General features: G+C 36.3%; 1 protein-coding gene across 1 annotated transcript; it reads left to right on the top strand.

The window, feature by feature from the left end:
- Window positions 1-4318: 4318 nt before the first annotated feature.
- LOC102803900 (uncharacterized) lies at window positions 4319-11927 on the top strand. Its single transcript, XM_006811179.3, has 19 exons — window positions 4319-4430; window positions 4842-4919; window positions 5448-5531; window positions 6136-6259; window positions 6769-6823; window positions 6977-7024; window positions 7714-7771; window positions 7897-7936; window positions 8390-8435; window positions 8565-8631; window positions 8971-9061; window positions 9164-9250; window positions 9641-9704; window positions 9852-9928; window positions 10163-10244; window positions 10599-10656; window positions 11252-11277; window positions 11511-11590; window positions 11687-11927. Exons 2-19 carry the CDS (start codon window positions 4868-4870, stop codon window positions 11769-11771), a joined length of 1224 nt encoding a protein of 407 aa, XP_006811242.1. The 5' UTR covers window positions 4319-4430; window positions 4842-4867; the 3' UTR covers window positions 11772-11927.
- Window positions 11928-12270: the final 343 nt, after the last annotated feature.

Raw genomic sequence — 12270 nt, 5'->3', positions numbered from 1 at the left:
TTAGAATGCCATTACATTATTTCCCATTTTCCTTTAGTGGCAAGGACTAGTTGAGGCTTGTCGGCGTTTTGTTTTATTATTATATTTTTCATCTGAAAGGATGACGGGTATATCTCACCTCCTTTAATGATACATTTCAGTCTTGAACCCGACAAAGAATCGCTGTAATGGTGGGGCAAGATCGTTCAATGAGCAAGCTTGACAGATTACCCGGAGCCTTGGCATCGTCTTTCACCGCTATGCCATCGATACTACGTCTCAATAAGTGACATAGTAAATGAGTGAATGTGAAAATAACATTGAAATATGAGATACAACTCCTTTAACCTTGGTTTTGGTTGATTCGTTGTCTTGATAGCTTGTGGCGTATGTCAGATCATTGAAGATTCTGCATGTTTACAATGATTAATGTTTGTCTGTCATCTTGCCATCATTAGTAAAAGCCACATGTGTTTGCATGTTTGAGAAGAATAAAACCGAGACCTGCACGGACCAGATGTATGCGCCAAATAACATGCGTGTCGCCTTCAAACTTTCTGTGTGCTTCGGTCTCTTTTTATCATCTTTACAGTGCAACTGACTGTGCTGCAGCATTTGCAACAAAACCGCCATCAGTGTACTTATTTCTCGAAGCAGACTCAAGAATGTGTGGAAAATACCACGCATTAGAACAAGCTTCTTTAATCAAGTCGCTATTCAGCAGTGATGAAGCCCTAATGCATTCCATTACAGTTGTTGATTAAACGTCGTTGGTTGAGTAATATGGTAACTTTAGGCAAGATTACTAATGAACGGATTGCACTTTTTGTCACCAGAGGACATGTCAATCCTTCTCTAATTATTGAATGAAGGTCTGTCTATGAAGTGCGACTGGTGAAGGATTAACTGTTGTAAATGGGGTAAAAACTCTCATAGTATATCGGCTCCCTTGTCACAGACTTAAGGACTTAACGTTTAATGTTTCCAAGGGTATTGGTGAAAAATCGTTACTCTATGATATCTATCCACCTTACATGCTGGAATGTGTTGCTTGTTGGCAAGGTGAATAGCATTCTTCCCTAGAGTCAACATAGTTGCCATGCCAATTCCATCCCATGACATGTGTCTTTACCGTCTATGGTAATAATGCTGTGATCAATAGCATATCAAAAACATCTATGTCTTCACCTAACGGTTTGTAGCATTCTTTTCAAACCGGGGCACAGCACAATATGACGTTACATACCCAATATTGTGAATTATGTCCTCAAGGAAATACACTAATACAAGTGATGCATTTGCACTGCTAGATCAATCTGTAAGGATGCAATGATTATTCGTGGTTTCAATGTTTGTCCAATACTGTTCTTATATTTTGGATGTGTTTGTCCACAAACAGATATTACAATATGTTCCACGGTGTCTTTGAAAGAAGGAAAATACAGTCGTGAATATGTTTATTTAGTGATGATCCTCAACAAATGGTATTTTTAATCAACCTTGCTGCCATCTCCTTTTGTCTCTTCATGTACAATAGTGAACATTTAACAATATTTCATGATCATCGAATTATCCGAGTTGGAAATATGGCATATATTGACAATGAACACTGACCTGTGTATTTTCTGGCGTTCGACGAACGACGCCCTCATTGTTTAAAGATACCAGCTAATTTATTAACAGTTCGACTCGCCTAATTCTGTTCGCTGGTTCCCGGCGTCCCTTGCGAATGACAAGTAGGACGCAGGTAATTAGTAATCGCCATATTGTTCCACTGGGCCGGGATACAGGCCCAAAGTCACGTGACTAAGTGAAAACGGTCTAATATTCGTTTTTTGTGAACGAGTCTTCATTACGCCATGCCCATATATTCTGCCTGCTTAGACTTACATATGTGAGGTGTTTTCTGGCATTTCTCGCTGTTTCTGTGCAAATTTATAACCAAAAAAAAAACAGTTTTATATTCGCCCAGCCTTTCGAGAGTAAAATAAAACCCCTTCTCTAGGACCTCGAGCGTAAGCGCTGACGTCAGGTAACCAAGGGAAAGTGACGGACCAATCAGAATGCCGGATTCGTTACTAGTTACCGGCCTCTTGTGACTTGGTACGTCATGGCACTTGAGTCGGGAACCAGTCAATCAATTATATAGTATTTTCGACCACGGACTGACGTCACATTGTTCAACTTCAAACCTATAGGGCTTTCTCGCGCTGAATGCGGTGAAACACGAGTGCCTAATTTACTTTACTGTGTGGAAACTTTGTGAATCCATATTTTAGAATAACGACTCAAATATTTGTTCACATTGTTTACATATATTGTGGTCTGAAATGAACATCATTCCGTCGATACTATAATCACGCATATTTCGTTGCTAGTCCTTCTACGATACGATGGATTACCTGCGATCGAGAATAAAATGAATTATCACTTTTTCCTCTACAATAAATAACAGACAACGTTCATATGTTTTAAAACAATGTGATTGAATACGATATTAAAACACAATCGTCACCCGGCGTATCAAACATCAAAAAACACATTCCTTGTCGCTTGTGCCCGCACCCATGTTGTGACACGACCGATCGAATCAAATTGTACACGGTTACAGCGCCATCCAATAGCATTATTTGCACTTACAGTATGAATAATATGAACAGTATGTGTCTTATAAAACACCCATATAATGTAAAATTCCTTAAACATATTCCTATAAGTGTGAATTTTTCTCATTTTTTTCAGATGATTTATAAGGATGTAAGTATCAACTTGTGAATATTTAGAATGTTCAGACAATGTTGTATAACTAATATTGTGTTTTGATAATTAGTAATATAGAGGGTGATGCATTGTAAAACGAAAACGTTCTTCTGGCAGTGAACGCGATTCGTTCGACGAACAAGAAGCGCTATTACAACGTTTACTTGGGATTTTACCATGCTTACGACCAATTTAAGGTAGCGAGACTATTATTTGTGTTGAAAATTACGATTTTCACATTTATTTATTAATTGATGAAATGCACTATAAACTTTCATCTGATAAAGTCAACGTAACATAGAATGTCATGTAAGTTGGTTAAAATGTAGAATTTCTGATGGGAAGCAAGGCAGCTTCAGTTGTGTTTTCCAAAAACAACAACACAGGTTTAATCTGTGTGCCTATAAGTTTCAAAGATTAACTCAAGACAAAGCAATGTTAGGATGCGTTATCAGTAGCTTTCTGACACACAATGAGTGTTTCCAAACATTTGAGTGGTTTGTCTCCGCCCCTGTTTATTTCACAGATTAGTCATTTGCATATGAATGTGTCAGACACAAGGTCACACAGCCACTGAAAAAAATCATTGATTTTGGTGTTCTCACCTGCCGATTTTATCGAATAATAGCTATTCCATTCCTTCATTTTTTTGGTTTCCAATAGCCTTACACATTTGGATGTCCCTACACATGTTAAAACAGACCTTGAATATAAACAGATAAACAAGCTTGAACATCTTTGCTGTGACTTCATGGACGTTTTCTAGGAGTTTATGTTTTTCAAAATACAAGGTCTTTAACAAAAAATGACGTATACTTATTGTCATCGGATTTCACAGCTTTAAGGTGACAATGAGAGGAACTTGAATATGTCCAGACAAACTATTTCATGGATTATTTACTAATGTGTTGTGGTTTAAGTTGGGGGCAATGCGACTAAAACAGAAATTAAAATTCAGAACATTACTTTTCAAAACGCGTTGCTTGAATAAAACTGACCAGACACATTCAGTTTACCACACTATTGAACAACTAGGAGAAGTGAAAAATAAACTTCCTATCACCAGCATAAATGCGTAATTATTTTTTTTACAAAAAAAGTAATTTTTCACTTTTGATTAAGTAACGCACCGTAGAATGCAGATACGGGCATGAAAAACACACTTTTGAAAAGCTTGACGTCTAACGATTCCAAAAATATATACTTTCCTGGGTCTATTTGTAGTCATTTGGTCACAATTAGAAGATGAAAACAAGTATGCAAATAATAGTCCCGCTACCTTAAGGGCGCATGCGCACTGGCATATTCATTTTTTTCCATAATGCTTTTTTAATTGTATGTTTGAGTGTGTTGAAAATATTCTTTTCTTGGGGTTGGTTATTTCATGTTTTTTTCGAAAAAAGTGATCAGCCATATATGTACACAGTTCATAAACTGACACGGGCTTCAACTAGTTCCCACCCTGTCCACATAGCAACCTAACTATGTTCACGGTACATGTGTTCGGGGGCAAAAGGTGAAATAATTTTTCGCCCCCTTATAGCTCGTCCCTAACACAGCCGTCCCATCACAGAATGTCACCACTTTATCTTGTTTTAGTTTGTATCTGTACATTTAGGTGACAGCAGATTTAGTATTAAGTAAAGAAACGATCGTTGTACAGAGTCAGTCGACCGTGCAGCTACTTTAAGGTAGGTATAGTCTTCGGCGCTCTTACGTTGCAAAGTGATTTACGATCGGCAATGAGTTTTTATTGGGGTGTATGCTTGATACCACGTTTTAGAGACTTTTACAGTACGATGTGACTTTTTTTATGTAAATTTCATATAGTGTGTTCGTTGTCGTAATTGCGGCAACTTTGAACAAACAAGGCCTAGTTCTGGACATTATACAAAGTATACTCCAATGTATACTTCATCTCTACAATTATATTGTATTATAGAGATAATGTCACATTTTAAATAAGTCGATACATGTCCCCGTCATTACAAGGCTATGGCACCACCCTAACAACGAAATATTTGACCAGTGAGACTTCAAAACGCACACTTCCCGCTTTTTTTCAAAGACTCCGCACTTTTGGGACTTGTACTTTTTTACAGAAATATTCCCTGATTGAAAAACAGAAATGAAGACACTTATGTTAATTATCGGTCTAACGGCAGTGTTGGCCCAGGAAGGTGAGTTACGCGTCAGTCATTGAAAATATATTGAACAGACATCTTTTGTGAAAAATAATAATATCTAAGAGTACCAACGTTAATTAATTTTGAGGCGCCGACTCGTAGGCAGTCTGGCACTGAATGTGTACACGTGTGTCTTTATCAATCACCTGGCAAAATTATTCATATAAACTGAAAAATGTCTATTTGGGATTTTTCATAATTTGGGCATGCGGTTTCTACAAGTGATATGTATTTGCGAAAACAGGATGCTTTAATTCAATTTTGTGTTGTTGGTTTAGAATGTCCGCAAAGACATCTCCCGGTGCATGTATGTCACTGATCCAGGGCGTGTGGCGATAAGTATAGTTAAATAACGTTATCTGCCGAAGTGACATCATAACCTGTGCTTGCACGTTAACCTAGGTGTGGCTCTTTTTTCAGACATGTACGTGCCGACATCCGCTTGAAATACCCGCTATGTACTATGCATAATTTATTAATGAGTATTAACACATTATTATATTTTCTTATTTCAAATTACAGCTCCTTTGTATAATTTACATCTAGAGAATAAAATCGAAAATGAATATTTCTTAGTTTTTCATCCCAACACCACAACTGACGAAGGTAAGCAAACACCAAAACTACTTCAGAAACTCTGGTATGAAATGCCGAAAAACTTGAATTGAGAAAATACAGATAGATTACAAATAGTTGGATGCATATAGTTCTGTGTTATCACGTTAACTCATACAAAGTTCAACTTTCGGTCATTGATACAAGCTGTCTGTATTTACATTGATGAAATCGTCTAAGTAAATAGTTAGTATTTGCCAACGTGTGTGACGGGCCTGTCACGTCTTGTCGCGAAGTGTTGTAATTGGGAAAACCTTAATACTGATTGAGAAATATCGTTATGCAGAATCGACTAACTAGCGCAGTTAGTAACTGACTAGGACTGGATGTTTCTAGGTCACAAGAGTAATGAATTAGCACCTCTTCGACCAGTAGAACATATGGCCCTTTATAGATTTTAGAGGAGGGGGAAATATGCCACTATCTTTGTTCTGACTTAGCAATGTTACATTTTTCCTTACCTTTTTTCTTGCAAATAGTCTAGCAGCCTTACGCCCCCCCCCCCGCATTCTCATATGGTAGTAGTAGTTTTTATGAAATCAGAAGAACTCTTCGTACTTATTTATTATCATTCATGGTGACTTTTGTAATTCAGTCTTGAAGCATGTACGAACTATGCAACCAATGCTGGAAGATCAAATGGATATTGAAAACCCTGGAATAGATAGAGAATATGTCATTGGTGATTTCAAAGCATATGCCTTCAGGGGAAACATGGCGTAAGTCTGGAGATCTGTTCTTTTTTTGGTTGTCCATCATGCACCTCAATCACGTGTGCTGAGATGTTTCCGGTTTAGATGTCGGGGGCACATTCATTGGAAAACTGTACACCAATGCGAGTGGTTGGAATGAGGTCTCATTTTGAGCAAAAGTTTCGGAAACGTGTCAACAATTATTGCCTCATTCAGTACTTAAATTGTAAGTACAAAGTCTAAAAAAACGCTCAAAAGCATATTTAAAGCCATAGAAACCATAGTCTGAAAGGGATATAAATTGTTGGTAAAATTTACTGAAAAGGGGTATGCTATTTTGCATTTTGGCTGTCTGGAAAAAAGTACCATCTGGGGGTGCATGCGACACATCCATGCCATTTCCCGAGTAAATTGGGCCGCCGAGAGTTAATATTGACTGACCATTTGATACTGTCGTACCATCGAAGTATTTAAGTATTTATTTTTATTTAAAATAAAAACACTAGAGTGAATTTCATACACATATTTCCTTACAGCGCTGTGAATTTTTTGCGAAAATTTCCTGAAGTGAAACATATCGAGGCGAATCACGTAAGTCAAGTGTTCAGATTGAATAATGAGATCATTCTTAGTCAGTATCCGTAACACGTTTGGTTGGAATGTTATCATATGTCAATGTTCGTATTTATTCAACACGTTACTGAATTGAACTGAACAAATAGTGAAGCATCTAATTTTTCACAGGTTGTCAAGGCGACAAAGACTTGTAATGAACAATTATTTGCAGAGTGGGTGAGTTGATACTTCAAGGTTGGGAGATTTATAGAGGATATTTCACTAGAATAAAAATAAATTTACTACACCCGTTCGTAGCGCTGCTACTTTAATGAATTTAACGTAAAGCTTTTGTGGGTATTCATACTAACAAATATGAATGCTTGTCATCAATTTATCTATTTTCATCGAGATTTGAGCGAAAAGTATTTTTTATTGAATTTTGTAAAAAATAAAATTATATTGAAACACGTTTATATAGACAATTTGGCAAAATTAAACGTGTTTGCCTTAAATGAAAAGTAAGCTTGAGTGTGGGAGATTTGACCAGTTTTATATATTTGAGTGGCGTGTGTAATAGACCACTTTTTTAACCCATAAAGGTCATACATCCTGGTACTTGCGTTGATATGACAACATCACATCGAAAGTACCAGGATGTTTGATCTTTAGGTAATTAAAGTCACTTACTGTATTCATCATACAAACATTGTACATTTTGAAAGACTGCTAGAAATCCTGATGGGTCTTATGTTGTTTGGACTGGAATGATTTAATAGTTGCACAATACGTGAATGAGGTGAGAAGTGAATTCCACTTCCAAGCCTAAAATATACGGCAATGGCGGGATTGTTAAACAGAAACCCGAAGAATTGCTCCATATCAGTATCACCGTTAAAATTACATCATGTTGTTGGTTCTTTCAGGGCTTAGTACGAACTACAGAACGAACTTTGAATTTGAGTGGAGTGTACCGCTATGCAGGTAAGTAAAAATAATAAATCGCGTTTTGGATAGTACGTATTAAGTGAATAAATTACATCAAATGTTACTACTGATTTCCGCTACCATGACAGAATGATTAATAATATCATCAATTGTTATTGCAGATGGGACCGGGGAAGGTGTCGATGCTTATGTATTGGATACGTGAGTAGACTCACATAATATAAATATGCACATTAGTGGCGTAAGCCATTTATTATAGAGCCGTATCAATTCATGGGCACATCTCAATAGTACAATATGTCAGGGGGGTAATAAATAAATAAATAAATAAATAAATAAATAAATAAATAAATAAATAAATAAATAAATAAATAAATAAATAAATAAATAAATAAATAAATAAATAAATAAATAAATAAATAAATAAATAAATAAATAAATAAATAAATAAATAAATAAATAAATAAATAAATAAATAAATAAATAAATAAATAAATAAATTAAATAAATATTGAATAATATGTGGGACATTTCCCTTCAGAATTAAGTTGCCACTAGTCATTTGTCATGTTGTATAAACGTATATATTTACGTTGATTAATCACTGCTCTCACTTGATTTAAAATTTTATTTTATTATTTTGTTTTTCTTTAGGGGTATACTATTAAGTCATAAAGATTTTAGTGGAAGAGCTGTTTGGGTAACTTTCTTATTTAAATTACGTTCACAATTTTCGAACAATCCATATAAACTGATGGTTTTGCGAAGAAATAAATTAAAAATCTCTTAAACAGTAATATATTTTTTGTTTATTGTTTTTTATTTTCAGGGCACAGATACTGTTGAAAATCCATCTCCTAAAACTGACCTCAATGGCCATGGAACCCATGTTGCAGGTATGTACAAGTATATACGTCACTAGAACAATCGGGTGGTTTGGGTACAAAATTTTTTTTTAAAAATGCCCAGAAGCCAGCTTTCTTGATTTTGCCAATTTGAAAAAATATAAAGCTACTTTTTTTTAAATTTATAATTATTTCAATGTAATGTAATGTAATGTAATGTAATGTAATAAAGATGTATTTCCTGTCTCTAAATAAATTAAAAAAATCACAAGATTCCGACTGTTAGTTTGTCAGTTTTTTTATAACCGGCGGTTAACAGCGTACCTGTCCCTATGTCGACCAAGTGAAACACAATAATAGAACGGTGTACTATATTTTTCATCCATATAGGTACTATCATGGGAGACAGGTTTGGATTGGCTAAGAAAGCTACAGCAGTTGCAGTGCGTGTACTAGATGCCGATGGTTCCGGAACTCTTAAGTAAGTTGGCAGTTTCTCGTTTTTTTGTTTTTATCGCATCATAGAGTTATAGTTAATTATACTGCTGCAAATTTATGAACCTTATTTTGTTAATGTTCCCAGGATGGTGATGGATGGAATTAATTGGGTTGCTAACAACCATAACGAGAAGATGAAGAAGAACAAAAACAGCAAAGGATCTGTTGCAAAGTAAGATTTGTAAATTTGTAAATTTTATGAATCGCGCCCTCTATCGACGATGCGCTTCTTCGACGTCACAAAATGTAGGCGGGTGTAAGCAATGTCGGTCAAAGTGACAACTCTAGTTGTGCAGCCGATTGTCATTTGGCCATATCTCAAAAACTTTATTTTTTCATTCAAGGACGACTAGATATCAAAACGATGTGAACGGTGTGCATTACACCTATTTTCGTTATGGTCGCGTTGCGTCGCTAGCGGGCGCAACATATAAGAACGATGTGTTGAGGTCCGTGCTTATTACCTCTCTCGACCTCATGATAAGTTATTTCTGTCATTGGTAAATATAGTACGTAGTATAATAATAGTTACTGATTAAATATTTTGAACTGTGTTTTTTAGCATGTCTCTAGGTGGCGCGTATTCGAAAACTGAAAACGAAGCTGTGGCGGCTGCAGTTAAGTCAGTAAGTCATTCGCACTATGACAACTACTTTTTGATCTTAAAAAATGTTGAACATTATTCAAAGTGATTAAAACATTACTTCCATTGGAACATTAACCAGCTACTCTATTTCTGAATATGTAAATAGTGTTTATACGTTTCTTTGCAGGGTATATCATTTGTGGTTGCCGCAGGCAATGAAAAAGCTGATGCATGCGACACTTCGCCAGCAAGCGAACCTACTGCGTAAGTAGTGTTGAATAATAAGCATAATAATATGTTTCACAGAATATGCAAATGTGCCTAACTTTGATTTAGAAATCCGACTTTCGCACAAAGTAACATCTTACGTGTTTAAATCGCGGGTGTTTTGAGGCAAGTGGGTTTAAATGTACTCACCTCTCGCAGGATCTTGGTATGTAAACGCGTCGAATGTTTACAGAAGACAGTATGTAACACTTAATACTCATGTTATTTCAGTATAACAGTTGGTGCCACTAACAGCGCTGACTACCAATGGGAAGGTACAAACTACGGCAAGTGTGTTGATATTTTAGCTCCCGTAAGTATTCAAAACTGTGTTCGTGAATGCGCGTTTTCACAAACGTTCAATTAAAGTTGTTGCCTTCGCACTTGTTTACGTTTTTCGCGCGTGCGCAGTGACAGGTTGTTCGCACCCGAAGAAAAATTAACGGCATTGTTGTTATCAAGTTTACCTATATATGTGCCCCTGTTAATAAACCAACCAGCAACGTCATTTGTTATCATACATCCGCATGCAGGTTGGCAAAACAATGACGTCACGGTGCGACGACCTAAAGAGGGAAACACACTGATATAAACCCCTTATTTAACAAAAAATGCGTTCACCATAGCCTTGATAATTTCGTTAATGTGTACACTTATTCTTCTCTAGGGAGAGGGCATCACTTCAGACTGGATCTATTCCGATTACTCGATCACCACCATAACAGGTACGTGAAGTATGATTTATTTTTTATAACAGCGCCCTCGGTGGTAATTTATACGTCAACACTTGTTCTCAGTGGCGGAAGTTGTGCTTCGTGAACCTGATATTCAAATGAAATAGAATATGAGGTTATTAAGAGGATACCCCCAAAGTATGCACAAAGACAGTACAGCGGGAGTATCGACCGACGCCCAGGTCGATGCGATGGTGTACTGCCTGAGTGCATACTTTGAGGTATCCTCGTAATAACCTTATTATTATACATCTTTTCCTTCCAAGGATACATTATGGGAATGTCGAAATTCAAAATGTTTAGAAAAGAATCAGCGTACTTCTTTGTGTGGAGTCCGGTCAAAACCTGGTGGCTGTCATGTTTGTTTACTATTAGAGGATGCTTACGCGCGTAAACCTTCCATATTTGGAATTCGCATTTCCTAATATGGTAAGATGAAAATACCCCGTAAAATACCACAAAATTACGGTACGCTGTAACTTATGGCGTTACGGTGACAGATGTATAATAATAATTGTCATATTGAAGTATCTGAATATTTCAATATTTCTTCATGGTATTACATCATTATCTCTCTATATTCCAGGAACGTCTATGGCTTCCCCTCACGTGGTGAGTATCGCAATAATGTATTTGGGGTTAATATATACAAGTTCTGGGGCGTTTCGAGTAACAGAACGTGTAGACGTTGAAACTAGAATACGGCGTATTCCTAGACTCTGCTTTCTAATTTATAACTGTGTGGATTAAGTATATTCTTTTTAATCTTTGCAAAGATTAAATATTAAATAAACTGCATTATAAATGAACTCCAGCTCTTGTTTATTATACTGTTCTCCTTCTAGGCCGGTGTCGTTGCTAAATACCTGAGTAGCTTGAGTAGCACGCCATCACCGTCGGCTGTTGCTTCGTGGCTCGATTCTGCGTGAGTATATATCTCGTGCGCTTTACCATGCATAAGAATTGTTCTCGTTCAATGATAGGTGCGTTTCAAATTATCATTTCGTTTTATTTTTTTCAGTTCCACAAAGGACAAGATTGCTCTTGCCCCGTGGGCTCGACTTGCTGGAACACCCAATAAATTGGTGTACCTGAGTGAATGTTAAGCCAAATACTGCTTGTTATTTGTTATTATGATATTGCTTTTTTAGCTTATTTTACAAGAGTTTAAGTAACGCTGCTGATAATGAGATATGCTATGAGAAAATGTCTTTTTTATATGGATCATTGTGGTTTTGAGAATAAAGCATGTTTTTCCGTAATTTTAATGCTGACGATTTATTTATTAAGGTTGAGTGCTTTTTTCATCAAAAGTTCAGAAACATGGTGAAAAATAAAAGTTATCACTATTATATATTCGGCAAAATTGTTGGGATTGCAGTGTAGTAACGGCTGCTGCTCATGTAAGAGACACATAAAATGATCAAAGCACGGCCGATGGCGTCTGATGATATTATGCAACAATAGCCCGTAAATATCACGTCTATATCTTGGAGCATTTCATTTAGTCCAAATCTTACTACAGTACAACAGTTGCGTGTTAGATTAGGGCCCCAAGACGCTACGGTGCTTTTGTGATTTTTGAAAACAGACATGATATATATG

Source organism: Saccoglossus kowalevskii, chromosome 19 (genome assembly GCF_978046115.1).
Source record: "Saccoglossus kowalevskii chromosome 19, keSacKowa6.1, whole genome shotgun sequence".
Lineage (NCBI taxonomy): Eukaryota > Metazoa > Hemichordata > Enteropneusta > Harrimaniidae > Saccoglossus > Saccoglossus kowalevskii.
This window is presented reverse-complemented; position numbering and strand designations above follow the sequence as displayed.